Source organism: Stigmatopora nigra, chromosome 20 (genome assembly GCF_051989575.1).
Source record: "Stigmatopora nigra isolate UIUO_SnigA chromosome 20, RoL_Snig_1.1, whole genome shotgun sequence".
NCBI classification, from domain to species: Eukaryota; Metazoa; Chordata; class Actinopteri; order Syngnathiformes; family Syngnathidae; genus Stigmatopora; species Stigmatopora nigra.
Window position 1 is genome coordinate 3,368,528 of NC_135527.1, and position 16,499 is coordinate 3,385,026.

Consider the following 16,499-nt stretch of genomic DNA (forward strand, 5'->3'; position numbering starts at 1 on the left):
TTGTGTGTATTTTTAACCCATGACCTCGGAACTGTAACGCCAATGTGATAACCACTCTCATAGTCGTGAAAATACGGTAGTTCATTTCGACGGGCTCAGTCCCTGAACGCATTAAGGTCGTTTCTCAAGGTACCACAGTAATTTGAACCCACATTAAAAAGAAATGTGAACACAAGAAGTTTGTTGAAGTGATTATGTTCTTACCATTGAAGGGTCTCTCCAATGTTCTCACTCTCTACTGTGCTGCACTCAAAGTTTTCAGGCTCGATTGTGATTGCATTGTTAAATTCGCTGTTTGATATTATTAACAACCAAATAACTCTCAATACCTAAGATATACCTTGCAAATCACCTGATACGATGTTTACTTAAGATAAGAGTCATTTCATATAGCTCTCTGTTACCACAATTAAAATCTACAACAATTAAATTTGCGAAAACAACCTCTTGCTAGGCATTTCCTAATTACAATTTTCAATGTTTAATAAAAGACCTAAAAATGGTCACCAATATACCATAATATACATTTTTGCATCTTTTTCTTTTCGTTTAGCCAGCCAAACCCCTACGTTACAGTATTTTGAACAATCCAACCATTCAAAAATAGTATTAATATTCTTTTATCCTCCAAAAGCTAGTTTTCTTTAATTAAGGGCCCTTTGAAACCCACAATTGCTCAAAAATGGCCATTTTGTTCAATTCCCAAATCCAAAGCTTTTACCAAATCAACCTTTTACTAAACAGATTTTCTATCATCTTAATATACATTTCTGTTTAAAACCCGAAAAATGAATGTGAAAGCATTTCGCATATCCCTGCATTTCTTGCAGACCGTGTTTTGCTCTTATTATGAAATGCTTTAGCCGCTACCTGTGACCTTGACGCTCGCTGCGAAAGCAGATTTCTTATCTTTTTGTTTTGTTTTGACTTTTATTCCTCTCCAGCAAGGTCCCAATTGAATTGAAATGTCATCTCTTTTTTCCCTGTGAATAACACATTCTAGCGAAGACTATCATTAATAAGCTAAATTAATTCCTCATCCGATATCCAACTACATCACAATATTTTGCCAAGACCCCATAATCAAAAATATACTGCAAGCACAACCATATCATAGCAAACACCATTTTTGCTTCAGGACCCACAAGGCCAATTATTGTAATGTCTTCACGGAAGGGGCCCAAAAAATATTTTAGTCGCTTGTACAAATCGGCCGCCCCACGGCCCACATGTTTCATTCCAATATAATCAGCAGCCGCAGCAACAGAGCGCTTACCCCACAGTCGACACATTATTTGCCAAGTCTAGAGTCTACTTGTCTTTGTTTATTACTTTGATACTGCGGAAAAATCTGCTTTATAGGGATGCAAATCTAGAATATACTTTTTACTTAATGTTGATGTAATCAGCTGTCACTTTTCATGGGCAATATTTGAAGCAAATGACCAACACTGCAAGGAATTAAATATAATTAAGCAATTATAGATTTGTAATCATTGGAATTGTTACACCCATGCATTTTTTATTGCTCGAAACACTGAGAAATAATATCACAGTGATTAGTTGTTGTCCTCAATCCAACTTTTACTGTAATGAGGAACATCTCCTGTGTTTGCCAAGCTATATGCACCTAGACATCAATAATCAAATACTGATTCAGGCTTTACCATTTCACTCTTGCTATTTGGATCAAGGAATCAATAATCGAACACTGATAAACATCCAATCCAAAACTAGTTGTAATCCCCAACATGCAATCATTAATAACTTAAACACTTCAGCATGTCACACTCTATCATAAATAACTTGTACACTTTAGCATGTCACACTCTCCCCCACAAAAGATGACATCATTACATTCCAAATGTCTCTCCACTTGTTGGTTATTCTGAACAGTCTTGCGAACTCGTTGCTTCACATCCTCTTCTGTGAGCTGATGCTCATGAAAACTCCAGACGGCAAGGTATTAAATATCTGCTGTTTCACTAGCTGTGTAAATGGCATGTTTTCCTTTATCAAAAACTTCCAGCCACGACACAAAAGTGACTGTTGGGCATCATCCTTTTCACTGTAGTGAGTATGTTTGTGGGACTGCATGCTATTGTGAGTATGGACCGCTCTGAGCTCTTCGACAGCCTGGAGAAGACTTTGGTTCTCCTTCTCCAGTTTTAACAGTCGACTACTGATCTGCTCACTCACCTCCTCACTTCGAGTCTGCCGAGCCTGAAAGTTGTCATTAGTTTTAGATGTTTGTTCTATCTCGCCTTATGGCGAACAATTGGGGTTTGTTTCCGGAAGGTATAGAGGTCTAATATTTCTGATTCCAGACATCTAATTCAAAGTTTCCCATACCAGGAGTTGAACCCGGACTACCTAGGTGAAAACTAGGAATCCTGACCCCTAGACCATATGGGATATTTCATAAGAAGTATAAAGCTTTGATGACAGACTCAGTAAATTACCACATCATTTGCAATAGACATCTACTCGGCTAGAAGTGGGAAAGGCTTGTAGAAAACAATAGGGATTTGTTTCTGGAAATTATAGAAAGTCAAAAGTTCTCAATCCATCCACATAGCACGAGGTTTCCCATACCGGGAGTCGAACCCGGGCCACCTGGGTGAGAACCAGGAATCCTGACCGCTAGACCATATGGGATATATCTTCTGAAGCTGATCCAGATCAAGTAGAAGCATGCAGTTTGGATGATGGACTCATGAAATTATATTGGGATCTCGCTACTTCGTGGTTCATCCATCGCGGCTTCAGAGCTTTGAGGTTTTTTTTTTAAATGTAAAAATAAATAAATAATGAAAAATATTAATTTAAAATTAGAAATTACATTATTTTACAAAATTTGAAAACAAATATTCAATTAGAATTAGTAATTGCATCATTTTACAACATTTTAAATCAAAGAATGCACGTATGGGCAAAGCATCACGGGCATAAACGAACGCTGATTGGCCATCTGAATACTCACTGAACTACTCGACTCCCCATTGGCCCATTCACTACAGTGGCCCGAGCTTCTCCCGATGCCCATTCTCAGTCCACGCTTATCTTCTCCAACTTAAGTGTAAAAGTTTTGTGAAGCCCTTAGTGATGCCTCCCAAACGCTCTTTATCCCTTGGTGCATCTATGGAATCGAAGAAAAAGCGAAATATGTTAACAATTAACGAAAAAGTGAGTTTATTGGATAGGTTGAGAGCATGAAATAGCTACGCGAGCGTAGCCAGAGAATCTGGTTGACAATGGAGGGTCTAACGTCCTCCATTGAAGAGCCCGACGAGACCTTCAGCATCAAATCTTATTGGAAGGACTACAACATAGCTACGTGTCTGACTAATATTCAGAATGCCCTAAGGGACCTGAAAGAACAGACACTCATCTCCAGCTGGAAGAAATTGTGGCCATACAAAATCACTCAAGACTATGAGGGTTTCAAGCCTAACGAAATCCATCACTCTGCCGTTGATAAGGCTGTCAGGCTGACTCGGTCAGACTGAAGGCTTCTCGGATATGACGGCTGATGAGATTAAAAATCTCATCGACTGTCACTCAGACCCACTGACAGAGGAGGACCGACAGGAAATGACTAAGTCGGCGAGTGAGGGGGAAGACGAGTCTACTACTCACGAAGCTGACAAAGGTGGCCTTACATTGAATAATTTACAGGACCTCTTCAATGTTGCCAAAGACCTCCAAAAAAGGGCCAAAGAAATTGATGATAACATGGTAAGAGCGGTCGAATTTAGCAATCGTATTGATGACGTCATGGCTGTTCATAGGCGCATCTTCGTCGACCAAAAAAAACTCCCAATAACGATGTTTCTTACGTGCAAAAAACAGCAGAAGATCCTCCATGCGGACTACTATTTTAGCTAATTGTGTTAGCTAATTGTAGTGTTTGCTTGTTTTTGAAAGCTGGATAACGATAATCGGTTGTTCGTAAGTAAATTGTTTGGAAGAACAGTGTTCTAGACCCTCAATTGTTATTGTAAACAGACAACATATTTTACAGTTTTTTACTATGCTGTATTTGATTTGTTTGTATGCATCAACATGGCACCTGCATTCTGATGTGGAATAAAACACCTGAATGAACAGCATGTAGTTTGGTGGTGCTTTTGTGCACGTGGTTATGCTTTTTTAAGCATTTTTGAAGGGGCGCCGCTACCTCGCGGATTTTCAGTTTTCGCGGGTGGTCTCCGTCCCCATTAACTGCGATAACCGAAGTTCAACTGTATTAAGTTCATCCACTAAGTTCATCTATGAAAATATACGCGACAATATTAAATTTGAATGTGATGGGTAATTTCACATTTAAAAATGATTCTTTTTTCCAAATCACAACAAAGCAATTTATGAACACACTACTTAGAAGCATAACCCCCAAGTTTTGGCGTCAGAGATTTAGCAGCAGAAATCGTAAATCATATAACAAAGATAATTGCACATATGTCAAGCAATAAATATAGGCCCCTTTTTAATATCGAAATGTTAATATTGAACTTATTTTACAATACAGTTTCTGACATGAATCGTATCAGATTAACTAAACAGATTAGATGGTATCTATATATTTAAACAACTGCAAACACAAGAAAACCTTTGAAAAAACACAATAGATCATAAAATCGTAAACTCCACCCACAATGGCAGACGGAGGAAAACAAACGCTCATCTATTCCATAAATATGTAGGCAAATCCAACCCTTGTGGCAACCAACCCCGTCCTCCCTGAATGTAAAAAAACTACTCTCATAAGATACAGTGTTCCCCCGCTACTTCGCGCCTCAGTTAACGCGGACGCAGAGCTTTGCGGATTTTTTTCTGGGAAAAAAAAATTAAAGATATTATATTAAAATTATAAATGAGATAATTTTACAAGATGTGGAAACAAAATATTCAATTGGAATTAGTAATTGCATAATTTTACAAAATTTTAAAACACAAAGAATGCACGTATGCGCAAAGCATCACGGGGCATCACGGAAGCATCACGGCAAAAACGCAAGCTGATTGGCCATCTGAATGCTCACTGAATATACTCGACTCCCCATTGGCCCATTCACCACGGAAGCCCAAGCTTCTCCCGATGCCCATTCTCAGTCCACGCTTATCTCGTGCTATACAGTACGCTTCTCGCCAAGTTAAGCGTAAAAGTTTTGTGAAGCCCTTCGTGATGCCTCCCAAACGCTCTCCATCCACTGGTTATTTGGATCCGTGATTGTTGCGCGAAGCAAATCAGCCTGGACGGAAACTTAATCCGAAGTAAGACTAAATCTTTGTTTGATGCTATGGTGCCTGAGGGTGGTGACGACGACGACAACGTTCTAGACGAGGAAGAAGACGACGGTGACGACGACGAAGGTGATCCTCTGCCCGGTGCCTCAAGCCAGACTAACCATCGACCACGTACGGCTTTCGCTGCCAGCAAGGGCTGGCTTGAGAGATTTAAGCGGCGAGTCGGACTAAAGAATGTGTCGTTGCATGGAGATGCAGCCTCTCCAGACGGAGCAGCAGAGAGGCGTTATGTTGAGGGTGTCCCCATTAACCGCGATAAGCGAGGGATCACTGTAATTTCAATAAATCTTAACAAATACTCACAATTTGTGACAGTTATTATTTATTTTATAAGAGGTTAACTTCCCACCAAATTTGATAGAGATCAAATGGACACTTAAAAAATGTTCATGTTTACCCAATTAGCATGCAATTGATAGATTTTAACATTAGGTGAATAGGAATTTATTGACTATTATTTAACGTTGAGTGAATAGGGGATTTTCTAAACCATGCTACCAATCTAATTGAAATTTGATGTGTTATTTCCACTTATAAAATAAAAAATAACTGCCAATTATTGCGAGTATTGCTTTAGAAATGGAAGAAATATTGCCAAATTTCAATTCTCATAATGGACTGACTTTGCCTATAGTCTACATTCAGCTTCATCCCAAGTACTGTGTAAGAAAAGACAAGAAGCCGATGCAGTAGTGGTCTGCTCAGCCCAAAAATCAATGCATTGTAACTCCTCGGCTGTTTAGGGAGGCATCTCTTTCAGCAGAATGTTACAAGCAAAATGTTGGTGGGGTTGAAACTAACACATCAGACATTTTGACAAAGAGTCATAAACAATTGATATTCTTAAATTGTAGTATTCTTTAGATCCAGAATTTAAAAGTAAAAATACCTGAAAATGTCTATCATCTCTCATCTCATTTCTGAACCACTTTATCCTCTCTAGGCTCATGAAAGCCCTGCATACTAGAGCCAATCCTAGCTGTTTCCGGGCCATAAGCGGGGGACATGTTGAATCAATGGCCAGCTGATCGCAGGGCACAAGGAGACGGACAATTACGCATACACACAGCCATACCTAGGGGCAATCTAGAGTGTCCAATCAACCTACCATGCATGTTTTGGGAATGTGGGAGGTAACCAGAGTAATCCAGAGGAAACCCACGTAGGCACAGGGAGAACATGCAAACTCCACATAGATGGACATGACCTGGCTTTGAAACCAAGACCCCAGAGATGTGAAGCCAACACGCTAACCACTCATGACACTAGGCCGAACAGCTGAAAATGTGTGCATTTAATTTAATATTCCTACACTTTTAAAACACAAAAATCTCTGAATTCTTTAACATTGTTACACTTTTGATATGCAAAAATGGGTCTCATAAAAAATTCATAATGATTAATGCAAAGTCAGTCAGTGACACGGTTGTGTGCAAACACGACACTCCTATTAGTGTGTTTGGGACTCAGCTCTCTAACCCATGGTTTCATATTTTGTCTTCCAGGTTAGTGAAGAGCCATAAGCACCAAGAACAAAATGATCATGTAGGGCAGAATGAATGACTGGCAGTGGTGGGATTTGAACCCACGCCTCCTGATAGACTGGAGCCTAAATACAGCGCCTTAGACCGCTCGGCCACACTACCCTTAGAATTAGTGGTTGTGCATTAATTAAAATCATTGTACCTTAAACACCCATATATTTAAATATTGAAATATGTTATTTGTTACTTGCAATCAGATAAAACACAATGTATCATTTATAGCAAATGTCCTTAAAATTACCTAACTTTTTCTCAAAATGTAGCTTTTCGATTTATTGTCACGGCTAACTCGACTCGAACTGGACTTCGAGCTGCTCTCTTCACGCTGTGGCATTAGGAGACCAAATTTAACATTATCGCCCCCTCTGTTTAAAATCTGAATTGAGAACCTGGCATGAGGTACTGAGACAGTAGAGGGCGATAATGCTACAGTACGTTGGCTGCCTACAAACGTAAAACCTAAAGAGGAAGAAGGGGTGGGGTGTTCATTTTTCTGCATGGCTAGGATTTTAACTTTTTGTTTGTGCGCCTCTTGTTTCTCCTCAATTTGATTGAACTTAAATGAAACTAAACCTCGACAACATGCTCAAAATTAAATAGTTTGTGAAATCGGAGGCCAGTCCGTTTTTCTTCAATCCGCTTTGGGAATCGTGCTTGAGCCTAGCCTAGCTGGCAGCTAACAAAGGAACACGTCCCCTGCATCAGTACGTCGTCAAGCGAAGACAAATAAAGTGTGGAAAAATTGCCTGCGAGAATGAAGCCGGTTGCGGAAAAGTTTCAGATGGAACTCTATGGCGTGAAAGAGGATCTCTCATGTCATCAACATTCTATTGTTTGCAAAATGATGCAAGTTAAAGTTGTTCTTCACAAACTCGAAGGTACGTTCACTTTAGACGAGCATTATTGCATAATAGACCAATATATACTTTATGTTACACAATTAATATTTCCTAATGAAATATTTAACAGGGTGGCAATGTTGTTTCTGGGTTTGAATGATCTCAAAGTTGCGGCCCGAAGGCCAAGCCTGGCCCACTACCGTTTTGGCTTAAATCCAGATAGTTTCGTAGGCTGGTAGCCAACAACGCTACTGTCATCGATCGTTACTATTGTCACGGTATACCAGCAAAAAATATCCTCAATCGTATGTATTGTTTTAGAGGTGGGTACGGCAATATCGGTAAAAGATGACATGCACATGCGTAGATAGATATACATGGGGTAAATATCGTGGAAACACGCTTGGATGAGCCACATAGTAAGAAATGAGTTACCGCGCGTAAACATACGTCGTACGGTGTGTGTACAGTTTTTGGGGGGTTTGTACGGGGAATCATAATCATTTATAAGGGCAGTTAACGGCAGAGGTTGACAGGTATGTGTTCTGTAACTTTAAAGTAACCTTGTATTCAGATAAAACATTGCTGCCCACCATGATGTATTGTTCTGAACATGAAATATTCTTGTACAGTGGTACCTCAACCTACGACATGCTCGTGGTACGATGAAAATTTAGATCGAATAGTCCGCCCGCGATATGATCAAAATGTCGAGATGCGATCAAGCCAGGTGGCTATGACATGAGAGGCTGTTTACCATTGTAGCGCAGTCTTTTTTGGAACAACACACAGGAAGTCTTCCACAAGATGGGGAACTTTTGCAACCTGTGACCGAGGTAGAGAATATGCAGAGTCACTCTTCCAAGCTTATCCACACAGTTCCTCAGAAGTGTGGAGCTGAAGACAAGAGTAGGAGAGTAGAACTCCTCGACTCCGTTTCTGGCCTGGTAATTATAAAGCCCATGATGGAATGATTGGTCAGAGGTGTTGCTTCTTCTCCCGCCACTTTTGTCCTGCACCGAATATCCACCGGTATTGAGGTGTTGCTCCTTTTGCTGCGTATTGTAACAGCTAGTCCCATGTGTATGAGAGCGTAGGCATGGCTGAATGGTTCCAAAAAAGAAGTAGCAGAAAGAAGCCAGGCTAACATAACAAGGAAAGTTGTAAAAACATTAAAGTATAAAGTACAAAGTAAAGTAAAAAGGAATATATTAAGAAATATTAAAATGTCATGAAAAAAGATAGAAGGGCTGTAAAACCTGAAAGACATGAGTGGGCAGAGCTACCTCCAACGGCAGCCGGTGTGAAAGGCGCCATCTTGGAAAAAAATAAAGATGGACTAAACAACGAGAGCAGTGATCAAACAATGATCTCAAAGTTGCGGCCCGAAGGCCAAGCCTGGCCCACTACCACTCCGTGGTGCGGCCTGCAAAAGTAGTTCAACATTTAATGCTAAAATTCAAATGCAGCTTATAAATAAATAGAACATTAACTATCCTTAGAGATATTCACTGCATCAATCCGCACAGACATTGAGGTATGGTCCTCCAAGGCAAGAGCGCTTCACTTCATAGAACTACCAGTACCATCAGAGGAGGGGATCGACACCACCTTCGAAGGCAAGAAGGCCGAATACTTGAATCTGGCAGCCAAGTGCCAGAAAATTGTCTGGAAATGCACCATCTAACCAGTCGAGATTTGCTGCTGAGGTTACGTTGGGCTTCTCCCACTGTTTTTGATCCCTTCATTCATTCATTTTCTGATATGCTAAATCTTGTTATGGGGTGCATGAGCCTATCCTGGCTGCCTTCAGGGCAGAGGCGAGGAACACCTTGAATCGGTGGCCAGCCAATCGCAGAGCATGAGGAGAAAAACAACCATTCAGGCTCACACTCGTACCTAAGGGAAATTAAGTGTCCAATCAGACTTTACCTCTATTTCAATCTCATTAATCCTCCAAATAATAACAGACCTGCTACTTAATACAAGTTAATTCTTTTTTAATGTCTCCCCTTTGGTGAAAGCATTTTTATTAAATTAAAATCTAAAACATAAAAGAGAATGTTTACAATGAAAGGGCTCCAAAAAAGATTTGACTAATTTTAAGGAGATACATCACCAGTGAAGAAACTTTTCTGACTAATAGTGCCTTACTTTGAAAAATGCACCCATAAACAGTTTTCAAATCGTGTTGCTGTTGAAGAAAATAATACAGTAGTAAGTACAGCATTGAGACAAAATGAATGTATGGCGCCCTTTTCCGTTTGGTTTCATTTCTGTGAACAAGAAATTCAGTCACTTTATAATTAGAAAATGGTTAATCAATTATGTTTGTGTCCTTGCAGGTTTCATAAATGATCTTAGTGCTGATGGGCAAGAGTCTGTTGACCTTGAAGGGGAAGTTGAGCTCCCCCAAATCAAAGAGGAGAAGCTACAGTTCTCTCAGCAACAAATGGGAGACGAGCAACTTCCAATCAAAAGGGAGGAAGATGATTTCACCTGTTCACTTGGTGAGTTACTGAAGAAGAAAGATGTTCTGGGTGATGCCAGTGGAGGGGCGGAGCCTGCAAACACCAAAACAGGGCCCCCAATTAAGGAGGAGGAGCCAGAGTTCCCTCTAAAACAAATAGAAGAGCAACTTCCAATCAAAAAGGAGGAAGATCATTTCACCTGGTCACCAGGTGAGTCCGTTAAAAGGGATTATCTGGGCGTGGCCAGTGAAGGGGCGGAGCCTGCAAACGCCTCAGCATGGCCCCAAATTAAAGAGAAGCCAGAGTTCCCTCAACAGTGCAAAAGAGAAGACCAATCTCCAATCAAAAACGAATTTGTCAAATGTTCAACTGATGAGCCTTTCAAGAGTGAAGATGATCTGGGCGTGGCCAATAGAGGGGTGGAGCTTCTGAACGGCAGCTCAACAAAAGGATGGCGAGCAGAAAATGTAATTTCTCCTTTATCAGATGGCAACAATTTGCCTGATGATGATGATGAAGATGTTTTGAAAAATCCCAGCGGTGACAAACTCTGCAAATGCTTTCAGTGTGGGAAAACCTTTGGGAGAAAGTCTTCCTTGAAAATACACACAAGAACCCACACGGGTGAAAAACCATTTTCATGTTCAGTTTGTGGTCAAGGATTCACACAGAAGGGAAGCTTAAAAAAACACGTAATAACCCACACAGGTGAAAAACCATTTTCATGTTCAGTTTGTGGTCACAGATTCACAGAGAAGGGAAGCTTAAAAAAACACGTAATGACCCACACTGGTGAAAAAACATTTTCATGCTCAGTTTGTGGTCAAAGATTCACACGGAAGGAATCCTTAATTTGTCATGCAAGAACCCACACTGGTGAAAAACCATTTTCATGTTCAGTTTGTGGTCAAGGATTCACACAGAAGGGAAGCTTAAAAAAACACGTAATAACCCACACAGGTGAAAAACCATTTTCATGTTCAGTTTGTGGTCACAGATTCACAGAGAAGGGACGCTTAAAAAGACACATAATAACCCACACTGGTCAAAAAACATTTTCATGCTCAGTTTGTGGTCAAAGATTCACACGGAAGGAATACTTAATTTGTCATGCAAGAACCCACACTGGTGAAAAAACATTTTCATGTTCAGCTTGTGGTAAATCATTCACAGAGAAGGGAAGCTTAAAAAAACACGTAATAACCCACACTGGTGAAAAACCTTTTTCGTGTTCAGTTTGTGGTCAAAGATTCACACAGAAGGGAAACTTAATTAGCCATGCAAGAACACACACGGGTGAAAAACCATTTTCATGTTCAGCTTGTGGTCAAAGATTCACAGTGAAGGCAAGCTTAAAAAAACACGTAATAACCCACACTGGTGAAAAACCATTTTTGTGTTCAGTTTGCAGTAAAGCCTTTTCTACAAAAGGAAACTTAAAAACCCACACAAGAACCCACACAGGTGAAAAAACATTTTCATGTTCAGTTGTGGTCAAAGATTCACAGTGAAGGCAACATTAATTAGCCATGCAAGAACCCACACTGGTGAAAAACCATTTTCATGTTCAGTTTGTGGTCAAGGATTCACACGGAAGGGAAGCTTAAAAAAACACGTAATAACCCACACAGGTGAAAAACCATTTTCATGTTCAGTTTGTGGTCAAAGATTCACAGAGAAGGGAAACTTAAAAAGACACGTAGTAACCCACACTGGTGAAAAAACATTTTCGTGCCTAATTTGTGGTCGATGATTCATACACAGGGAAAGCTTAAAAGCCCATCTAAGAACCCACACTGGTGAAAAGCCATTTTCGCGTTCATTTGTAGTAAATCATTTTCTCAACAGCAAAACGTAAAAAGGCACATAAGTACACACAGGTAAAAAGCCATTTTCCTGCTCAGTTTGTGGTCGGACATTTTCCCGAAAGAGAAGCTTAGAAGAACACTTATTAATCCACTCTGGAGAACAATGTTTTCCTGCTCAGTCTGTGACCACAGATGCGCTACAACAGCCCAATTCAAAAGCTACGCAATTCAAAAACATTTTCCAGGCGCTGTTAATGTTCCAACATTTTCACGTAATGGAACTTTAAAAGAAGACTCAACAACCCACACAGGAGAAAAGCACCCTTTTGCTCAATTTTTGGCAGGAATATCTTAAAAACACAATTGCCCACATTGGTCAGAAACCCCCCTGCTCAGCTTCTTGCCGGAGATTTAGTTGTAAGGATTGACTTAAAAGATGTAAATGTGTTGTGACAAGCAATAGCCAAGGAAGGCTTTGCTTGCTTTATCAAATTCTGCATGAAAGATCATTGTAATCAAAGTATAATTATATTTTGCATTCTGAAAATCATGTTAACACTTTATAATGTGTAATAACAATCCACACTTCAAATACAGTATTACCTTAAGATACTAGTTCATTGCGGGATAGTGTGTCAATTGACTCATTTCTCAAGTCAATTCTTCCAATAGAAATACACAAATTATAAATTAAGCCATTTCCATCCTAAAAACATCAAATTTGTTCTAATTTACTACTGACTCATTTGGGAACCATCTGGTTGGCTCATATCTCAAATTTTGTCTCGTATGTTGGAACACTTGTATGTCAAGGTATTACTGTACAGACGCTCCCCTACTTACAAATGAGGTAGGTTCCGAGCGCTTGTTCATAAGTTGAAAGTGTTCATAAGTTGAAAGTGTTCATAAGTTGAAAGTGTTCATAAGTTGAAAGTGTTCATAAGTTGAAAGTGTTCATAAGTAAAAAGTGTTCATAAGTTGAAATTGTTCAAATTGAAGTTGATTCAGTGCTATATTTTGTATTATAATTTATGTTTAATGTCTATATAAGTATATTGAGGGTTTATATAAGTGCATTTGTATGTTTAAGGCTTGTGTAAATGTTGTACCCGTGATTTTTCGTGGGTAGCAGTATTTCGCCTTTAAAAGACGGGTGAAATAATCAGACAGGTCCTTTGTTGTATTTCAAACCAACATTATTTATATCAAAGCAATTCACACAAAACATAATATACAATAACACTCAAATATATAAATAGTAACATATTAACAACCCGTTATAATCCAAAGCAATGTACTTGCTGCATAAACGATTATAACTTATGAGTATAGAAACTTGTTACCTTTTGTTCCGGCCGTCATATACTGCATAACTGTTATGCTACCGTTATAACGGCGGCCGAAAGTAGCCTGCTGTAAACAATGCACCCGAGACTCGCACATTCACGCACACACATAAAAAAAGTAAACAACCAGCGGCCGAAGGTAGCTTGTTTTAAACATACCCGAGACTCGCACATTTACGCGCACACATGAAAAAGTACATAACCAGCGGCCGAAGGTAGCTTGCTGTAAACAATACCCGAGACTCGCACATTTACGCGCACACATAAAAAAAGTAAACAAGCATCACTAAACATTACGTTCTTTCTCACATGCTACTTATTGCCTCTTGCACATCTCACACTCAATCGATATTCAAAACAAAGCAGCATACCTTTAAAAGACGGGTGAAATAATCAGACAGGCTCTTTGTTGTATTTCCAAAACCAACTTAGATAAATGTCTGAATAGCCCGTTATTATACCCTACCAAGGTCTATGACCATTAGGTAATCGCTGCGTGTCTTTCGCGTGCCCATTACGTCATCGCTGCGTGTCTAGCGCGTGCCCATTACGTCATCGCCGCGTGTCTTATGCATGCTAAGCGGCATGAGTCCCTTTTAAACTTAACACCTGCACTCATTTATAACATCACCTACTTCACCCTGTCACATTAGTAACCGCCATTGGTTTGTTGAAGATTTTATATACTTCACAATTTTATCCGCAATAGTAGAGCCTAAGTTAGGAAATTACAAAGTTAATAATCAATGATGTGATGTAAATAATATGGAAAATGTCTTCACAGTTAAAAATTTGAAAATTGCAGAATTTGTCGATTGACTTTGTTTGCAAATCCAATAATAGTATTGAGTGTTATTCAAACATAATCCATTTTAATGAAAATAATTGATATATTGAATCTAGGATCTAAGAAACAGTAGAAATATGGTGTGAAAGAATGCATTTTGTCAAAATGAATAAGTAGTACAATGTCCTTATACTTTTGTCATATTATAAGTTATCTTGTCATATTTTGTGTACTTCCAATAAAGCTCTCTTTTTGGTGAAAAAAATTTTGAGGTCTTTTTGTTGAATAAAATCAGCCTTCCAAATTCAACGGTGACAAAAAAGAGAAGCGTTATTTGCTTAGATTCAAAACGTACTTTTTAAGTTACGCTTCAAAATAACACGTGAAACTAAGGGAAGGGACTAATTTAAACTTCAATAGGGTCAATTTAAGTGACTAAAATGAGGAATACAATAACAAAAAAAACGAGGATCCAAAAGGCTGTGAGTGTTCTCTCGTATTTCTGGCAGTTGGGCGCAATGCTGCCGCTTAGCGGCGACACGGGGTTTCTGTCAAATCAATACGATAGTTTTGGAAGTGTTTTAATTTTTACGGGGTTTTAAGGCAATTCGCTTTTTATTTCACACATTTTATTTCTTCTTAGCCTCATGAACGAATCCACCAAAAGTATAGGAACAGAGCATTTGTTCCATTTCCTTTCGAATTTTATGAACGAAGGCTGAAACCTAGTTTAGCCTAGCCTAGCTTAGCCTGGCATAACTGCGACATAAGGGGACAAACAAGGCGATTAGGATCAACGCATCACCGAGCAAACTAACAACAAATCCCAAAAAATGTCAGGTAAATGGTTTTATAACTCTCATATCTCTCAAATAGATGATCATTTGAATATTTATAGATTTATTTTCACCCTCCGTGGTTGAGGTTCATCATGTAAACACAGTTGAGTCTGATATTTGTTTTCGGTTAAGTGACTTCTCGGAGTCAGCTGACCCAGTTTTAACGTCAAAAACACGTTTTCCTGATGTTCACGTATACCAACACTTTGTTTTGGGCTTTTACACGGGTGTACGGTTCGGTTTTATCAGTCGTACCGGAGGACAACATGACACCTCTAAACCGGGTATAGAGAATCTAAAGCTCGCGACCCATTTGTGGCACTTTTGTTGGGTGCGTATGGCTAATTTATAAGCTAAAAGCCCAGCTTTAATCATAATTTGTATATCATTAGACTCCCGTGTGAATGCATACTCGTTGATTATCATGGATTAGCATCCGTGTAACAATGTTATTAAAAGATTTAAGTGAGTTTTGTACTTTAAAAGCGGTGTTATTTTTATTTGAAATTCTGAGTATGGCTCTCAAGGAATAATATTCCAAAATTAGGTATATTTTATGACCCTCTGTCAATAAGGTACGTGAAAATATAGGCTCTTGCTTGTAGTACAAATACACATAGTTTTAGCAATAGCACACATACATTTAGTACTAGGACACACAAGTGCACGCAAGTACACGTACTTTAGTCCAAGTACTTGCAGTACAAGTACATATCCAAACAAGAGCAATTGAAAGATGAAAAAGCGGTAATTTGACCACCAGAAAGAGCTGTTTTTCAATTGTGGCGTCCAGGATAACTTAATAAATTGTTGATGAAAATTCCGTTCATAATAGAAATTCCAAGTTCAGTCCCGTTATCTATTCTCTGTTACTTATTAATAATTAATTTACTATGGATTTTATTCTGACGAGTGTATACTTAATATTAATCACCGTCGTTTCGTATAAAGTTAAATAATCTTTCAGTTGGTGCATTGATTACTTTTTTCACCAATTGGCGATCATTAAAACGGTGTTTATTAAAATAGCACTTGTTTTCAGATGAAGATGTATTACAATGACAATGTCTTTTAAAAATGGACAATATTGAGAAACCATACTGGTGTCCTGTTTACTCTGTTTTCATTTGAAAAGACGAATTAACATGAATAAAAACTGTAATCAGCAAAGAATTTTGTACATGATTACATTTCTCTAGGGAAAGTTTAAACCCGTTAAAGAGGAGCAGGAATTTAATTACAGTTGGGAACCCCCACATTAAGGGGGTGCAGAATCCCCTCAAAAAGGAAGGACACACTGCGGAAAAACTTTTCCTGCTTGGTTTGTGGCCAACGATTTGCTGAGAAGGCTAAATTGACGATCCATACCAGAACGCATACTGGGGAGAAACCTTATACCTGCTCGGACTGCAGCTAGAGAGTTGCGCACATGAACTCCTTAAAAATCCACCAAAGAACCCAAACGGACGAGAAACCGTTCGCCTGCTCCCTTGGTGGGGCAGGATTCCCTGCCAAGTCCCATTTAACAAAACACACGAGGACTCATACCGGTGAG

At 39.2% G+C, this 16,499-nt stretch overlaps 1 protein-coding gene and 2 non-coding genes across 3 annotated transcripts in view; 1 reads left to right on the forward strand and 2 right to left on the reverse strand.

The window, feature by feature from the left end:
- LOC144213379 (uncharacterized) overlaps window positions 1-11,783 on the forward strand; it is a 70,763-nt gene extending 58,980 nt beyond the window's left edge. Inside the window, exon 2 of the mRNA XM_077741811.1 lies at window positions 10,039-11,783. Coding sequence (XP_077597937.1) covers window positions 10,039-11,675 — 1,637 coding nt within the window. The 3' untranslated portion in view covers window positions 11,676-11,783. The remainder of the gene's footprint in view (window positions 1-10,038) is intronic.
- trnae-cuc (transfer RNA glutamic acid (anticodon CUC)) lies at window positions 2,587-2,658 on the reverse strand. The gene has a single exon. It is a non-coding gene; the product is annotated as a tRNA-Glu (tRNA).
- trnal-uag (transfer RNA leucine (anticodon UAG)) lies at window positions 6,875-6,956 on the reverse strand. The gene has a single exon. It is a non-coding gene; the product is annotated as a tRNA-Leu (tRNA).
- Window positions 11,784-16,499: the final 4,716 nt, after the last annotated feature.